Source organism: Pantherophis guttatus, chromosome 2 (assembly GCF_059756535.1).
Source record: "Pantherophis guttatus breed Tessera chromosome 2, ASM5975653v1, whole genome shotgun sequence".
NCBI lineage: Eukaryota > Metazoa > Chordata > Lepidosauria > Squamata > Colubridae > Pantherophis > Pantherophis guttatus.
The window spans coordinates 254,271,863-254,289,946 of record NC_142064.1 but is presented as its reverse complement, the minus strand read 5'-3'; the positions used below and the strand labels follow the sequence as shown (position 1 = coordinate 254,289,946).

The 18,084-nt window shown below is 42.8% G+C and overlaps 1 protein-coding gene across 4 annotated transcripts; it reads left to right on the top strand.

Annotated features, from left to right (window-relative positions):
- Positions 1-5,615: 5,615 nt before the first annotated feature.
- On the top strand, positions 5,616-18,080 carry LOC117668060 (uncharacterized). 4 transcript variants are annotated; one of them, XM_034421750.2, is made up of 5 exons: positions 5,616-5,698; positions 7,538-7,927; positions 9,377-9,460; positions 12,992-13,104; positions 16,549-18,080. In XM_034421750.2, exons 1-5 carry the CDS (start codon positions 5,662-5,664, stop codon positions 16,606-16,608), a joined length of 684 nt encoding a protein of 227 aa, XP_034277641.2. In that variant the 5' UTR covers positions 5,616-5,661; the 3' UTR covers positions 16,609-18,080. The 4 variants fall into 4 exon arrangements, with proteins under 4 accessions (XP_034277641.2, XP_034277639.2, XP_034277642.2 ...); XM_034421748.3 differs by having other exon boundaries at positions 16,526-18,080; XM_034421751.2 differs by lacking the exon at positions 16,549-18,080 and adding an exon at positions 14,318-14,467.
- The last annotated feature ends 4 nt before the right edge of the window (positions 18,081-18,084 follow it).

Sequence of the window (18,084 nt, the reverse complement as noted above, 5' to 3'; positions counted from 1 at the left end):
ATATAAATTGCATAATAAATAAATAAATAAATAAGGAGGGTGGGAAAGGGATGGTTATCCTCAAGCTCAGAAATCGGGGTTCAGGTGGTGGCAATGGGAATTAAAATCAGTTGAATTCAACCCTTAAAAGAGTCTTTTGCAATCAGGAATAGTTAACCTCTAGAACTCATATAACAAGGCAAAGCCTCATTTGTCTCCTTACTGAACAACAAGCCAATTGTCTGAAAGATTTTAGGAACAGGGCTACTAGACTGAGGTACAGCTTTAAAAATAATAGCTGCTTTAAAAAAAAAAAAAAAAAAGCAGTTATTGCTCCAGGGAGCTATAACTTCTTAGAGCCCCCTTAAGGATGTTTTGCATAAAGCAGAAAAAAAGTGACAATTTTTGGTTTTGATGATTAGATAGGGTAGAGTATAGAAAGAAAAGAGTGGTAAATTTATAATTGGACTTATAGTTGCTGAAAAGAAGATCAAAAGCCACTTTCTTTTTTCTTTTACAATACTGTTTTTTTTAATTGGCTTTTTAGTTTTTTCTTGGACATCTCTCTTTTTCTCTTTTCTTCCTTACTCTATTAGTTCGTATTAGCTTTTAACCTTTGTCTTTAACTTTTAATAAAATTATATGTAATAAATAAAGCCTTTCACTGCCCTGAGCCATTTTTCGCCCCACCTCCAGCCTCTCCTGTTGGGTTACAGAGCTGTAAATTGGTGCTTAAAGTATAGATATTGTTTAAGCAGCAAAAGCTTAGTAATCAGAAAATTTAGCAATAGCACTTAGACTTATATACCACTTCACAGTGCGTCACAGCCCTCTCTAAGCGGTTTACAGAGTCAGCATATTGCCCCCAACAATCTGGGTCTGCATTTTACCAACCTCGGAAGGATGGAAGGCTTGAGCTGGTGAGAATCGAACTACCAAATTGCAGGCAGCCAGCAGGCAACAGAAGTAGCCTGCAGTACTGCATTCCAACCACTGTGCCACCACGGCTCTTTCTTAAATACATAAGCTAAAAATATGTTTGTTAATTTTTTGTAATAATAAACCGCCTGGAGAAATCCAGGGAAGACAAGCAGAACTGCTCATCTGTGTATTTCTCAAAAGAACCACCTCTATAGAGAGAAAACCCTCATCCAAGCTTTTTGTAATTTTTGCAATTAAATTCATGTTTCTCTCCTCTTCTTGATGTGATGGATGCAAAGGGAGGACAATATCTTCTGGTATAAAAATCAGATAATAGAAGGATATTTATTTCTTGCATTTTGCAACAGGGAAGAGTTTCACCCCCCCCCACACACACACTTCAAATACATCTAAGGTAAAGGTAAAGGTTCCCCTTGTACATATGTGCTAGTCATTCCCAACTCTAGGGGGCAGTGCTCATCTCCATTTCAAAGCCGAAGAGCCAGCGCTGTCTGAAGACATCTCCATGGTCATGTGGCCGGCATGACTAAACGCCAAAGGCTCATGGAACGCTGTTACCTTCCCACCAAAGGGGGTCCCTATTTTTCTACTTGCATTTTTTACGTGCTTTCGAACTGCTAGGTTGGCAGAAGCTGGGACAAGTAACGGGAGCTCACCCCATTACGCAGCACTAGGGATTTGAACCACTGAACTGCTGACCTTTCGTCGACAAGCTCAGTACCTTAGTCACTGAGCCACCACGTCCCTTTTCAAATACATCTAACACATCAGTCGCTTCATGCGCGTGTGCACGCGGCCCCGTTGCAAACCAGTAGTAAAGTAGAACCCATCCCTGCATCTACCCAACTCCTTTTCTCTGTCTTAATTCCCCTTTCCTCCAATCCAGAAGCATGTGCTTTCCTCTTGAAAAAGAAATTGGCATGGGTAGTCCTTGACTTACAACCACAATCGAGCCCAAAATTTATGTTGCTAAGTGAAACATTTGTTAAGTCAGTTTTGCACCATTTTATGACTTTTCTTGCCGCCGTTGTTAAGTGAATCACTGCAATTGTTAAAGTTAGTAACACTACCAAGTTCGAAGCGTGCTTCTGCTGTGGTAGCCACTTTCGCTTCTCAGCTTGCCAGCGAACTGGGCGGAGGGAAGGGGGAAATGGAATGTGGGCTCAAGACATCAAGAAGACGAGCTGTGTGAACCAAAGACACTTCAGCAGGTGTTTTACCAAACCCCCAAATACATTTTCTCATCACAATATCCTGAACCTCAATTGGACAATGTGACCTGCAATAATAGAGGGGGAGAGGAAATTCTATAATTATGGGGATGGTACAGGAATTAGCTAGAGCTGGTTTTGCTTCAGTTGTGCCAAAACAATGTACTCAATAAAGTTTTGCATTAAGAGATTGGATCGTCTTGATCGTGTTTGCTCGGTTGGGTTCATCGGTTCGGGACCTTGACATTAAACCAGCTCTACTTTAAAAAGAAAAACGACCAAAGTTGTTCAATGAATCTGGCTCATCTGCTAAAATTCTCTCCAAGTCCGTCCCCCCCCCCACTTTTCTTTCCTGTCTCTTCTTAACATAGAAAAGTAACCTCCTTTGACTTTCTTGACAGGAAGCCTCCAGCTATATATATTTAGCATGAATAATTTTGGTTTCAAGGCAGCTTGGGAACCTACAAAACAGAAACGAGGAAGCCCTTCAGAAAAGGAGAAGAAAAGCTTCTCCCAAAACAAGTCTTGTGACTTCAGTCCCTTGTTACCAAGTGCACAGATCTACAAGTTGTTTTTTGTGGGGCTAAAGTCACTTTGCAAAGGTTATTCTCTTCGTCATCGTTGTTAAAAAATGCATCTCATTTGTAACTTTGGTTTAACTTTTAAAAGAAGCCATTCAGGATTTCGTCAAATTGTAAATCTCAGTTTCTCAGTAGAAGCTAATTACACTGGGGAGGGGTTCCCAAGGGGGCTCAAAGAAGTCACGATGGCAATCCCAACTCCACAAGCCCTGCCCCTTTTACGTGCATCACAATGTATGCAAAAGGGGTGGGGCTTCAGTTGCATGGATGCATCTTCCTTTTGACTTCTTTGACCTCCTGCTCTGGATATCCCTGATTTACAATGAACAAATTACTTCATAAACTGGAATAGTTCATATCTACACTATCTCTCTCTTTCATTCTTACTGGCTTGAGTTCATATAATTTGTTTACAACTTGCTTATTCAATTACACCCTTTTCTAAATCAGCACAATATCCTGAATCATAGATTCACCAGCTGGACATTACATGTACAGTATGTGACCAATACATGTAGCCCTCAGCTTATAATCACAATTGGAACCAGAACTTCCATGACTAAGCAAGGCTTATTATTATTATTATTATTATTATTATTATTATTATTATTATTATTATTATTATTATTATTATTATTATTATTATTATTATTATTATTATTGACTAAGCAAGTTAAGTGACTCACACTGTCAAGGTTTCAAGTAATACATCCCCAGCAATGAGAACTTCGAGGCAGGCGTATTCCTCAAAGAACATTTTATTGGGACATATCAAATTGGCACAGACTTGGTGGAAAACCGGCTCTAAGTTCCAGCAGGTTTTACACCCAATTAAAAGTAAAACTTTGTCACTTCCCCCCAGCGTCTCCAGTCACATGGTCCAATCAGTATATAGTCCCATTGCTAGGTGACTTCAGTCTCTACCTTTTGAATACCTGAATGAACATCCTTGATTCCCAGGGGAAATAATTTTATTGAATAAGAAGGGAAACATCTTCAAAGAAAAACCAGAAAGTCCAATGGCCTCTTGAAAAAAGCACCTTTGGGACAACCATGACCTGGATGACTGAGACTCTCTATAGACCAGGGGTCTCCAACCTTGGCATCTTTAAGACTTGTGGACTTCAACTCCCAGAAGCTTTGCTGACTCAGGAACTCTGGGAGTTGAAGTCCACAAGTCTTAAAGTTGCCAGGGTTGGAGACCCCTGCTATAGACCATAGCTGGATTTGTCATCCAACATCAGGAATCCCAGAATCATCAAGACCTGGTAACTTCGACAAAAGAGAGGAAAATGGAGGCAATTCTTAAAATTATTCCCGGGAAGATCTTCACTTTACAGACCATCCCAAATCCAAGGGAAAATAGGCACCTCCTTGATTAAGAACAAGAACTGCTGTGGAAGGAATTTATTTATCGTATGACAAAATTGTTAAAAAGTACGTCAATGAGCAAATCTGAAAGTATTTACTCTATTTGTAGATTCAAAGGTAGACTATTTATATAATCAACACATGCCGGAGTTGCATACAGAAAGTCTCTGGGATTTTCCTGATAGGGGCTCAGAGGACATTGTTCCACAAAATGTCACACTTTCTGCTTTTGGAGCACCACAGCTGGATTCCGAAGAGGAGACCATTTATGGAGGAGACTAACGTACTTGCCCTGTTAGGCCCTAATCCTATTAAGATTAACCAGGTCTTTTGGGTAGATTGAATCCTTTCGGTCCATCTGTAAAGCAAGGAATATTGTGACACTCTGGAGGAGGAGGAGTGGACCATTCCTGCATCCAGGACTGAAACAGACTGAAGTTGTTATGGAAAGTCTTTTGTTCACATACTCCAGAAGTCAGATAGTGAGGTGTAAATTGGGAGGGGGGGGCTCCAGGAAGGAGGATGGGAGTGTTGTTGACAAATGCAGAAAGTACGACTTCAGCAATAGAGTGGTCAATATCAGGAATGCTCTACCTGACTCCGTTGTTACATCCTCAAACCAGTGGTGAAATCCAAATTTTTTTACTACCGGTTTTGTGGGCGTGGCTTGGTGGGCATGGTGTGGCTTGGTGGGTGTGGCAGGGGAAGGATACTGCAAAATCCCCATTCCCACCCTACTCTGGGGCCAGCCAGAGGTGGTATTTGCTGATTCTCCGAACTACTCAAAATTTCTGTTACTGGTTCTCCAGAACCTGCTGGATTTCACCCCGCCTCAAACCCCCATAGCTTCAACCTTAAACTGTCTACCGTGGACCACACCCCATTCCTAAGAGGTCTGTAAAAGGGGGCGTGCATAAGCACACCAGTGGGCCTACCATCCCTGTCCTATTGTCCCCATTTATTTGTACTCATTTCCTGTGTTCATGTCTGTTATACCTGTTATTTTATTTATTTATTTATTTATTTTTCGTATTTCTATGCCGCCCACTCTCCGAGGACTCTGGGCAGCTTACACCAAAGACAGTATACTAAATAGCATATTTCCCCCCAACAATCTGGGTCCTCATTTTACCCACCTCGGAAGGATGGAAGGCTGAGTCAACCTTGAGCCGGTGAGATTTGATCCGCTGATCTGCTGAACTAGCAGTCAGCTGAAGTAGCTGCAGTACTGTATTCTAACCACTGCGCCACCTCAGCTCTTATACATGTTATCTCGTACATGTTTGACAAACTAACTAACTAACTAAATAAATAAAATAAAAAATAAAATATCCCTCTCCTTTTTCCCCTCTGGCTACAGCACATTGTACAAAGGTCTTTAACCGTTGTTATATTTGAGCCGAGCTGGCAGAATTTTGCTGGAGTCAGGAGGACGTAGGGAGAAGGCCTGGCTCCATTATCACACTTCCTCAAAATGGAGCAGAGGTGGGTGAAAGTGAAATGAACTGCACAAAGGGAAAGTGATGGGCAGGGGAGAAAGTGCCTCAAAGGCAGAGGAGAACGGAATCTTAGCTGCAATGCCACGATGTCCATGGCTGCTCCTGATGCTGGTGGGTGAGTAAAGGGGTTGTTTTGCTAAGCAGAAAAGAGGCAGAAAACCTTTTCTTGAGATGGGAGCTTCAGGCTGCCCATCTTCTACAGAACCCAACATGGCAGCGATGGTGATGGAATTAATACTTTGGCAACATCTAAAGAGAAGTGGGTTGTTGTTTTTTTGGTTTGAATTAACTTCAAAGCTTTTCAACATGGAGCTCCACCTTGCATCAACCCCCCTAAAAATGCAGGGCCATTAAAGGACACCCTTGGCTTGATTTAGGCTGCAATGAGGACTTTGTTTGTTTGTTTGTTTGTTTGTCAAACATGTACAAGATAGCAGGTATAGGTATAAAGATAAACAAAGGAAATAAGTACAGATAAATGGGGACAGTAGACAGGGACTTATGCACACCCTCTTTATGGACCTCTTAGGAATGGGGTGAGGTCCACGGTAGACAATGTGCGGTTGAAGCTGTGAGGGTTTGAGGCTGTAACAACGGAGTCAGGTAGAGCATTCCAGGAGTTGACCACGCTGTTGCTGAAGTCGTATTTGAGTTTGTATCGATTGTTTGCCCGTGTATTATTGCGGTTGAAGCTGAAGAAATCGTTAACAGGTAAGACGTTGTAGCAGTCTCCACCAACATCAGTAGAGTGTTTTCTGACTGAGTGGTAGTCTGAAGAAGAGGGGAAAAAAGCTTTTATGGTACCATTAGCAAAAGGGAGGTTAGATCTTTCGGCTGTAAGGCTTCGCTTTCTCCAGTGATAAGGAATGTCCTAGGAAAAAGAAAGGAGATGATGGAGCTCAATAGAGAATTAGATCTAGTTCTTCTCCTTGCAGGAGCTGGATTAGATTATTAGGAGTAGATTATTAGGAATAGATAATTATAATATTATTATTAGATTATTAAAAGTGGCGTAACAGCAATCTTCCAATAGTTAAGTGTTGTTCCCAAATTGGGTCTGAGCCTGGTGCCGAAGCCAATGATGGATGCCAGACATGAGGTGCCGGTTTTCTGATTGCTTTTTATTATACTCCTCCAAGGAAAAGGGCTCCAGGCCAAAAATGCCAAGAACCAAGAACAAAGGATTAAGTAAGCTTTATACATTTTCACTAAAAGAGAAGGCGGGACGAGGTGAGATAATAAGAAATACCATCTAATAAACATTTTAGTAATAATTCTACAATTTGTTCTATTGGTCTCTAGCTGTCCCTATTCCTAAGCCTTGGCTAATGAATGCCCCAGGAGTTATCTAGTACACATTTAATTGGCTGCAGGCCATCCGTATTCCTAATTTTTAGCTGAGGCCTGCAAGTTGTCTAACTCTTGTTATTTTTATCAACTTTCTAACTACCCAGATTTGTTACAAGATTTACACATGCGTATTTCCTGTAGATAAACATTCTTTGTTCTTGCCAGACACACTCCACAATTACAGGCTTCCTGATTTACTTTCAAGTGTGTGTCATGACCTGGCTTTATTTTAGCATACAGCCCATCATTCGGGGCTGTCACAAAGGAGAGGGGCTCAGCCTATTCTCCAAAGCCCCTGAGGGCAGGACATGAAGCAATGGATGGAAGATCATTAAAGTGACATCCAAACTGGAAGTAAGAAGAAATTTCCTGACGGTTAATAATTGACAATTAGTTAATGACTTGCTTCCATAAACTGTGGGTGCTCCATCACTGGAGGTTTTTAAGAAAGGATTGGAGAGCCATTTGGCTGGAATGGTATAGAGTTTCATGCTAGAGCATTGGAGTTGGACTAGATAGAAGACCTCCAAAGTCCCTTCCCACTCGGATTCTGTATTCTGTAGACCTCGCTGCTAATCCCTTCTCCTGTTCTCTTCTCCACCAGGCCCTGCTGCAGGCCTTGTGCTGTCTACGCCCTCGTTCCCAGTGACCGTCTCCCATGGAAAGACCGCCTTGCTTCCAGTCTTGTTGAATTTCTCTTCTTCAGTGCCCACCTACTTCCAGATCCGATGGCGTTTCATCACCAGCCCAGGGCTGGTTTTGACTGTGAAAGCTGATAATTGCAAGGGAGGCAGTGGTACCCGTCAGTGGTGGGATGCTTGCGAGATCACAGTGGTGAAAGCAGAGAGATACAGGCACCGAGTGGAGTGGTCTTCTGAAAATGCTTCGCTGATATTACGGGATGCCAGAGTAGAAGATTCGGGAATTTATGACATCAAGGTGCTGGCTTTGGGTGTCAGAGTGTCAGCCAACATCAACTTAACTGTGATCAATGGTAAGAGAATGGAAATAGACCTGTACTTGTTTCTGCGCATGCGCAGATCACCTATGATGATGTCCGGGTTAGTAGGCAGAGCTTCCCACCGGTTTTACTACTGGTCCGAACTAGGGGCAACCCACCACTGGTCCACACATCTGAAAGTTGCCAAAGTTGAGAAATGCTGGTTTATACATCTGAATATCAGAATTCTCTGCATAAAATCCTTATTCTTCATTCTCTTGTTATTCCACATGTGCTTGAGAGAAATTCTCCTCACACCATGGGGCCATTGAAGGACACCTTGGTTGGGAGGAAGGAGGTTACGAGCACAGCTGTAGTGCACAATTTGAAGCCTCGTTTCTTTTTAGGTGTATTGCATGTGAACACACATAAAAATGGTGTCATTTTGACTTTCTTGAACATCCACTCCTGGTTGCTGCTGGATAATGGCTCTCCCATCTCTGCTCTACAGTCCCGTATGAGGGAGTAAGCAGATACTGGGAAAGTGATTAAAACCACAGTGCAGATTTAAGCCAGAAGAAGCTCATAGCAAGTGCATATTGCAGTGGTTTGACCTTGGGAGACAGAAGGAAGAGATGCTGCCAAGGGAATTATTAGATAAGAGGCAGCATAGCCCACATCTAGATAATGGGTGAAGCAAGAAGCTCTGAAGCCTCTCTAGTTTCTTGGGCTGTTAAAAATAACGGAGGTGTCAAGCACAGGAAACCAGAAGTCCAAGCAGATCAAATGAATATAAGTTTATTGTATGCTAATGCTTTGCACAAGAATCTGAACTATGAGTCGCGGTGGTGCAGTGGTTAGAGTGCAGTACTGCAGATTACTGATCACCAGCTGCCAGCAGTTTGGCAGATCGAATCTCACCAGGCTCAAGGTTGACTCAGCCTTCCATCCTTCTGAGGTGGGTAAAATGAGGACCCAGATTGTTAGGGGGCAATATGCTGACTCTGTAAACCGCTTAGAGAAGGCTGTAAAGCACTGTGAAGCAGTATATAAGTCTAAGTGCTATTGCTAATGGTCAAAGCAAATTGGCGATAGATAAGGCTCAACAGAATTCAAGGTGGGCTGGACATAAGATCACTTGTGGGCATGAAGGGACTCGAGACTGATGATGCATTTGACTCCACCCTCAGGCTCAGCCTGGTCATCCCCTCCCCTAGGTGAGAGATTTGCACTTTTAGACTTCTAAGATTCTGTTAATGTAGCTTTACAATAAAGTAGAATTAGTTCATCTGATTGTGTTTCTTGTTTGGGAAAGTTGACAGAAGGAACCCTCCCTAGTGTTTTGCAAATTAAAAGTAAAGGAGAGGAGAAGTGCTTTCAAACATTGTGATCTTGCAATAAAGCTAGTGGTGGTTTTATCTGGATTTCCTCAAAGGGCTGAAACATGTGCTTAACAGTCTGCATTAAGAAAGTAATGTCTTTAAAAATAATTTTTTTTAACAGAAACCAGAAATCCCCCCTTGAATGCTGCTGCCTTTGATGATCAGAGAAGAGGGACCTCTTCCAACAAAAGCACAAATGTAGCAGGTTTGTATGGGAGATGGAAATAATTAGAAAATAAAATCAGGAATTGAACGGAATATGGAAGGGGGAAATGACATCAGATACTGGAAGATGAAACTTATCTTCTTTCATGTTTTTTAGACATTATCTCCATCCATCACATGTCAAAGAGGGATCACCTGCTGTCCTACTTTCCATCTCTGTACAGCTGCTGCTATGTAATATAAATTGACTAAAGCTGGAATAAGCAAAGGCTGTTCCCTTTTGAACTGTCCATGATAATTATCCCCCATTTTGCTCCCAGTGGCTCTGAACAGTTCTGGGCCTTTTGATACAGACAGATAGAGAAAGACAGAGTTAATGCAAATCAGTATTTCTCCTCAGCAACTTTAACAAGTGTGGACTTCAACTCTCAGAATTCTCCTGTCAAGATGGCTGGCTGGAGAATTCTGAGAGTCGAAGTCAACACCTGTTAAATTTGCTGAAGTTGAGACACATTGATATATACTGTTGTCTGGTGTTTATGGTTTTCTCCCTCCTTGTTTTGGCCTGCCTTTTCTCCTATTTTTACCAGTTAATTGTTTTGATCTTTGCTGGTATTTAATTAAAAAAACATCAATAGCAATATAACTTATATACCGCTTCAGAGTGCTTTTACAGCCCCCTCTACACGGTTTACAGAGTTAGTATATTTGCCCCCAAACAATCTGGGTCCTCCTTTTACCCACCTCGGGAGGATGGAAGGCTGAGTCAACCTTGAACCTGGTGAGATTCGAACTGCCAAATTGCAGGCAGCCAGCAGTCAGCAGAATTAGCCTGCAGTACTGCATTCTAACCACTGTGCCAGCACAGCTTATAATCAAGCACTGTGTTGCTATTTGAACAGAGGGGCTTCCTCTGATCTGGATATAGAGTTTGGAAGTATGCAAGATGCAAATTGAACTGGAAAATTTCCAAATGCAAAGTTTAAGATGCAAACTGAATTAGAAATTATGTTTAGTAATGTCCCCACATTTCTGTGATGAAAGCTGTGATTATTTACGTATGGGGAGTTTCATGAGTTACACAACCAAAGGGGAAAAAAAGTTGCCAATTGTTAACCTCCTTTTCTGTCCTTCTAAGAGTGAAGTAGCAGAGGGAAATTCAACAGAAATAGCTTACTGCACCAGCCACATTGGAGGAAATCCTCTCATTGCATAACTATTAAAGTTGCCACAGTTGAATCCTCTCTTTCTGCCTTACCACCCCACAGTGATGTAATCATATTTTGGGTGCTGGGCAACCAGCTCATAATATTTGTCTGACTTTAGAAGAAGAAATATTGGCATGGACCTTCTCTTTCCAAATCTTGAAGCATACGATGCTGTTTCAGCATCAGATAACTCTGCCTGTTTTAATGTCAACCAATTGAATTATTGACCTCAATTGAATAATCAAGATTCGATATTCATTTATCCACGAGAATAGAATAAAACAGAATAATGAAGTTGGAAGGACCTTGGAAGTTTTCTAGTTCAACCCCTGCTCAAAAAGGAAACCCTATATCATTTCAGACAAATGGTTGTCCAATCTCTTCTTAGAAAACCTCCACTGATCGAATACTCATGATACTCATAACTTCTGAAGGTGAGCTGTTCCACTGGTTTCCACTGACAGGAAATTTCTCCTTAGTTCTAGGTTGGTCCTGTCCTTAATTGGCTTCCATCCATTCCTTCTTGTCCTGCCTTCAGGTGCATTGGAGAATAGCTTGACTCCCTCTTCTTTGTGGCAGCCCTTCAAATATTGGAACACTGCTATCATGTCACCCTTAGACATTTTTCACTAGAGTAAGACATATCTATTTCCAGCAACCGTTCTTCATATGTTTTAGTCTCCAGTTCCCTAATCATTTTTGTTGCTCTTCTCTACACTCTTTCCAGAGTCTTAACATCTTTTTTTATGTTGTGGCAACCAAAACTGGATGCGATATTCCAAATTGTCTTCCAGAACTGACAGTGTGGTCTTACCAAGGCATTATAAAGTGCAGTGGTGGGTTCCTCCCGGTTTGGCCCGGTTCCGCCGAGCCGGTAGCGGTGACGATATGATGTCACCGAACTGGTTCTCCCCCCCCCGCCCCCCGCCCCCTGCCCTCCCCACCCCCGTGTTATTCTTACCTTTTATTTGGCCCCACCCCCCAATCTATTGCTGCCTCCTGACTCCCAGCTGATGGCTAGAGGGAAAAAAACTGTTTAAACTCTTGCCGCGGGGCTTCAAAGGGCCGCCCTACAGCTGATAAAAGAAAACAAATGAGTAGACCAGTGCCTGCAAAAATACATGGGTAGACCAGTGCCTGCAAAAATACATGAGTACACCGGTGCCTGCAAAAATAAATAGGTAGACCAGTGCCTGCAAAAATACATGAGTGGATCAGTGCCTGCAAAAATAAATGGGTAGATCAGTAAAGCTCTGCAAGCAGTTAAAAGCCTGGTAGACCAGTACCTCTGCTAAATCCTAAATAATTGTCACATGACCATCAAGCCACGCCCACAAAATAAGCCATGCCCACAGAACCGGTAGTAAAAAATTTTAGAACCCACCCCTGATAAAGCGGTATTAAGACTTCATAATGATATAAGGACTCTTGATTTGGGCAGGATTTGGACTAGAAGACTTCCAAGGTCCCTTCCAATCCTATAATTTGATGATTATATGTCTCTTACTAAGCAGAGCCAGCCACCCCTTGAAGCAGGCTGGCCCAGCCCCCTCCCCTTATTCAAGAAAGTAAAGACTCTCGAAACTGAGAATTTCAAAAGGAACCTTTTATTGAAAAGGGGTGATAGCAATACAGATTCAAAGCAGGCTCTGAGGTCCCTCAGGGCATACAAGTAGAATAAAAGAAATTAGAGACCCCTCCCAACAGTCCGATGTGGATCCAGCCAATCTGCAGGTGTGAAGATGTTATTGTAACCGCCGCTCTGAGAAAGAGATAAGAGAACTTTCTCAGGGTCATCTTCTGGTGCAGTCCACGTGGCCCACCCTCCCCTTACATTCCCCAAGAGGTGAGAAACTGCCAGGCAGCCATGGCGAGCCAGGCAACGGTTATAAATCAGGTGAAAGGTTCTACAAGAATGCAAGCAGGGTATGGGATACAGAGAAAGGAAAAGAAAATAAATGTATCAAGTATAAAATCCTTGTCAGTCAGAAAAGTCGGCAGTTCGGCTGTTCGAATCCCTAGTATAGGTCTCCTGTGTGAGCAGAGGGTTGGACTAGATGACCTCCAAGGTCCCTTCCAACTCTGTTACTGTTACTGTATCCCCCCCATCTTCCACAGAAGAATGGCAGACCACAGTATCTGACAAGGCAGTTCCTTTGTCCAGCCATTCTTCTCACTGCAGGAAGTCCCTCCTTATGTTTCACTGAGCTTGGCTTCCTGGCTATTCCCAGCTGCTGGTTGTTGACCAGCTCTGCAGCTTGAGACACTTGGAAATGGAAAGTTTTTGTGAAGTCTTTCCTCTTGCTTCTTGGGTCTCCTGAGGAAACCATGGTGGTGATCCTGTCAAATGTCTCTTGTGGCAGCTCCAATCTCTTTGGTAAAGACGGAATTTGGCAGAGACTATACGGTGACCAATATCATCCGACTGAGCTTAGCTGGCCTGATTCTCTGTCTCCTCGGATTCATCATAGGAGAGGTAAATGGCTATTGTGTATTGTGTTTCTCCTCCAGCCCTCCGCCATATTGTGTTTCTCCTCCAGCCCTCCGCCATGTTGCTTATCTCATTTGCTGAAGATGACCTTGCGATGTCTTTCCTTGGGGGAAAGAGAATACAAGCACTCCTCAATTTATAACAGTTCATACAGTGACCGTTTGAAGCACTGAAAAAGTGACTAATGACCGTTTTTCACACTCCTGACCCTTGCGGCATCCCCATGGTCATGTGATCAGAATTTGGATGCTTGGCAATTCTAGTTGATATTGATGATGGTCGCAGCATCCTGGGGTCATGTGGTCACCTTTTGCAACCTTCTGACAAGCAAAATCAATAGGGAAGCCAGATTCACTTAACAACCCTGTTACTAACTCAACAGTTGCAGTGATTCACTTAACAACTAGGGCAAGGAAAGTTGTAAAATGGGGCAAAACTCACTTAGCTGTCTTGCTTAGCAACAGAAAGTTTGGGCTCACTTGTGGTCATAAGTCGAGGACCACAGCGTCCTTGCAGGCTTTTGCAGGATTTACTAAAAGATAGGTAATCCTTGACTTTGACCGCCACTGAGCCTGAAATTTTGGTCGTAAGTTGTTGTGGTCATATAACCAAGCTTGACTTTATGGGTGTTTTTTATGACAGGTGTTAAGTGAGTCACTGTGGTTATTAAGCAAATCACGTGGTGATGAAGTGAATCATGTGATCGTAAGTTTGAATCCAGCTTATCCGTTGCACTGTTTCAACTGGGAAATGGCAAAAAATGTTGCAACATTTGATCATGTGGCCATTGGATGCTGAAACTGGTTGTAAATGTGAACTGGTTGCCAAGTACTCAAAATACTGTGGAGGTGGTAAGGCAGTCATAACTTTGAGGACAATTCATAAGTAACTTTTTCAAGTTACATCATAACTCAAATGGTCACTAAACAACCGGTTGTAAGTTGAGGATTATCTATATTTAAAAGTTGCAGCTAGAGCAGATCTTAGATTTCCTTTCTGGGTGATACCCAACCAATGCTAACTTCACTCTGCAACCAAATCTCAGTCCTTCAAGACTCCTGCCTTAAGTACACTGGAGTACAGCCTGACTCTTGAAATTCAACCATGCCATTTTTCAGTCTAGATCTGTGGGTGGGGGTTTGTAGAAGGGGCATTTTCTAAATCTCATCCCCATCTGGATGATTGTTTCTTTCTGGAGATGGGAAGATTTGCTGTAGCCGATTGCAATGAGAGCTACTGAAGTCCACAGTTCAACGACATAGAGGCCTTTCTACCTTATCAAATCCCCTGTAATTGCAAGATCAAGAAAATGAAGGGCGTGGATTTCAAGCACAGATTCTTGGAAAACTGTTAGGTAAACTTCCCTGCTTCGTTGATCGGCAGCCTCTTTGAAATGATTTTACCTGTCTTTAGAGCAGGGGTCTCCAACCTTGGCAACTTTAAGCCTGGCGGACTTCAACTCCCAGAATTCTGAAGCTTTTCTGAAGCTTTTCTGAATTCTGAAGCTTCAGAAGCTTTGCTGGCTGGGGAATTCTGGGAGTTGAAGTCCGCCAGGCTTAAAGTTGCCAAGGTTGGAGACGCCTGTTTTAGAGGGATCTCTCCCGAAAGGGTCAAAAGAAGCAAGGTGGTGATTGCAATCATGCTGTTGGGATTGCCATCTTGACTTTTGTACCCTACTACAGAGATTCCTAAGAAAGGGACTTGTCTTAAAGAGATGATGATTTGTTTGTTCTCTCTTTCAATGAACGGAATCAACAAGGAAATAGAATCCCATCTAGATATTTATCTGTCCTGCTCTATGCATTTTGGAGAGGGAAAATCCCCCAACATCTTAGTGAAAAGCTAGCATGTGGCCTTTGATCCAAGAAACTGACATTTCCTGGATACAATGAAGAGGCAGCATCTGTGACAGCCTTGTGCAGAGTCAAGGTAGGCAGATGTCAAAATGGTGCTCATGGACAACAACCACTATGTTTTTGGGTCCCCCCCCCCGTCCCAGCATCGGTAGGCAGACAACCTTCTATTGCAGCTCGAAGAGGATCTAAGTGGGAGTGTGATTTGGTTTAGCAATAGCAATAGCACTTAGACTTATATACTACTTCACAGTGTTTTACAGCCCTCTCTAAGTGGTTTATAGAGTCAGCATATTGCCCCCAACAATCTGAGTACTCATTTTACCCACCTCGGAAGGATGGAAGGCTAAATCAACTTTGAGCCGGTGAGGATCGAACTGCCGAACTGCTGGCAGCCGGCAGTCAGCAGAAGTAGCCTGCAGTACTGCATTCTAACCACTGTGTCACCACGGCTCATTTTACTCCAACTAGGCTGGAGAAAAATAAAAAGGGCTGAAGCAAGAGCCAAGCTAAGGTTCTGTGGGAGATTGTTAAGCTTCTGTAGATCTACAAGCTCAGCATTAATTTGATACATACACTATAATTCATCAAATTCCAAGTATTGGAAGAAATGTCCATCTGGGTTTTTTATTATTTTTTTATTTTTTATTTTATTTATTTTATTTATTTTTATATGCTGCCCTTCTCCAGAGACTCAGGGTGGCTTACAATAGCCTTCATACTTTTGCATATTTTATACAAAGTCAGCTTATTGCCCCCACAAACCGGGTCCTCATTTTATCCACCTTAGAAAGGATGGAAGTCGACCTTGAGCCTGGTGAGAATTGAACTAGCAATAATTGCAGGCAGCTGGATGTTAAATGCTGCCTTAGTAGGAGGCATTAGCCTCCTACGCCACTCAGGCTCCAAGTGGGGAGAAAGACACTGGAAACATGGAGACTGCTTGGAAAGATGGTTTAATGGTGGACAGGACCACATGGTTTGAGGTCCTGGGCAAAAAGAGCACATGAGTGAGAGAGGGAGAGAGATTTATATCCTCTCTTGGGGCCTTGGAGCTTCCTGTTCCTGTATACTGATAAATGTATAGTGATTGGTTGTCAGACTCCCATGGGGCCATGTAGGGCTAACTTTGTAGGTTGTCTTGAGTCTCAGGCTTGGTTGAATCTTGCTGAGTGATGTAAGCTTCTCAAGTGTCATGTGGTGAGTTGCATAGAGGGCTAATCCTATTGTGTCATGAGGGTGAATGTTTTTTGTATTGTAGATAAGCTGGTCCATCCTCTGTCTTGTAGATAGGTTGGCACCAAAATATCTGCTGGGGGGGGGCAGGGAGCTGAGGCTCTGAGTTTGTCTTTAGAAACATGTTTCTCCTTTAGGGAAAATATAATATTCTGCCTTTGTAATATTTCCTAGAATATTTCATTTTCCTAGGAGAGGGGTGGGTGCTAACTTTCTACACAAGTATGAAAACAGACAAGATTGGCCTTCAAATGCCTGGTTTTTCTGCTCGCTAGGTGTTTGTTGAAGAAAGTCAGAGATTGTTCTTCTTTTTACAGAATGTTGCCTCCTCTTACTCCAGATCGCGAGAGGCAAGGGTGCATCAGACGGAAATTCCCTTCTCCTCCTCCTCCTCGGTTGAGCATTGTTTCCTGACTTATGAAAATCACCCAAGTTAGGTGATGTGGACTTCTAAAATTTGTTGCTGATCTTCTGCATTCCTTCTTTGCAACAGGCCATGTCCTCCCCTTCTCAGCCACTAAAGTATTTGTTATGGGGTGGATGGATCCTCCTTTCTAGGAGAAAAGGTCCTTGTACTCAACGCTACACAGTCTACTATTGCATCACTTCGCCCTTGCTCTGCAGCTTCTGGAAAGGGGTTGTAAGCCCACTGCTGGCTAGAATGCACAGATGACTCATTTTTGGCATTGACAGCATTGGCATGTGACACGAGGCTTATGTGCTCAGAAGTTTGCACTCTCAGAAATGGATACAGGAACTGGCTGTAGGTCTGAACAAAGCCACTTCCACAAGCGCTCGCTTGCTGTCCAAATAGTTGGACTTCTACTCCTGTAAATCTCAACTAGCAAGTCAAAGTCCCAAAGGTGCTTTTTCAGGAGGCCACTAGCTATACCATTTGGGACGGACACCCTTGGAATGGTGTGGGGGTAGGAATGGATTTCCAGAGGAAAAATTGCAGACTTTAGGAACCAGGAGCACTGCTCAGGTGACCCTGAGGACACAGATAAATCTCCAAATGCTTCAATGACCCGCTAAAAGGATACAAATTACCAGCTGTCTGCAAGGAATATAAATCCTTCCTTTCCCCACTATCCTGTCAGAGCTGAAGAAGCTTCTTGGATGAGAAGCGAAACGTCTTCAAAAGGAAAAACAAGGAAGTCCAGTTGCCTCCTGGAAAAGCACCTTTGGGACAACCATGACCTGGATGACTGAGAATCTCTACAGACTATTAGCAAGTCAAAACATTCCATGTTTGCTGGAATGATGGGATTGAAGTCCAATGTATATTGGAGAGCAATTAGCTGGAGATGGTTGGACCAGGAAGTTGGAGATATCTCTGGAGAACAAACTTGGTTCAATTCAGGTTCTACACCAGGCAGTCCTGAAAGTATTTACAGTGGTTTAATTTTCTTTTTCCTCAAACATCTCCCCTGAAGAAGACTTCAGAGGGTCCCTTGGTGCTCTCTTAGCTTGTTTTCTTTCAGATATTTCATTACCCAAACTAGTGACATCAGTGCTAGTGAAAGCAAATCCTACTCCCTACTGGCACTGATAATGTTACCTATTTGGGTCATGAAATGTTTGCAAGAAAATACCAAACTCAGGGCGCACCAAGGGCCCCTCATTTCAACCCGAGCTACAAATATTCTCCTTTATTGAAGAGGTCAGAGCTTTTCTAGCAGTTGATGTCCCTAGTGAGTATCTCTGTAGGCCTGACATTTCATGTCCCCTGAGAATCATTGCTGGTCGTCTATCAGAGACTGTAAAGCAAACATGTCCAGCCATGTTCGCATCTTCATTGCCCACCTACAGCAAGCCAAGGTAACTCTAGCCCACAAATCGTTGACTTCTAATAAAAGAGTTTGGTTATTAGGTG

Excerpts from the sequence above, each read along its gene's own strand:
- LOC117668060 (XM_034421748.3), top strand. The coding sequence starts at position 5,662 with ATGCCACGATGTCCATGGCTGCTCCTGATGCTGGTGG. Across the intron at positions 7,928-9,376 it reads CAACTTAACTGTGATCAATG|AAACCAGAAATCCCCCCTTG; the intron begins GTAAGAGAATGG and ends TTTTTTTAACAG. Across the intron at positions 9,461-12,991 it reads CAAAAGCACAAATGTAGCAG|CTCCAATCTCTTTGGTAAAG; the intron begins GTTTGTATGGGA and ends CTCTTGTGGCAG.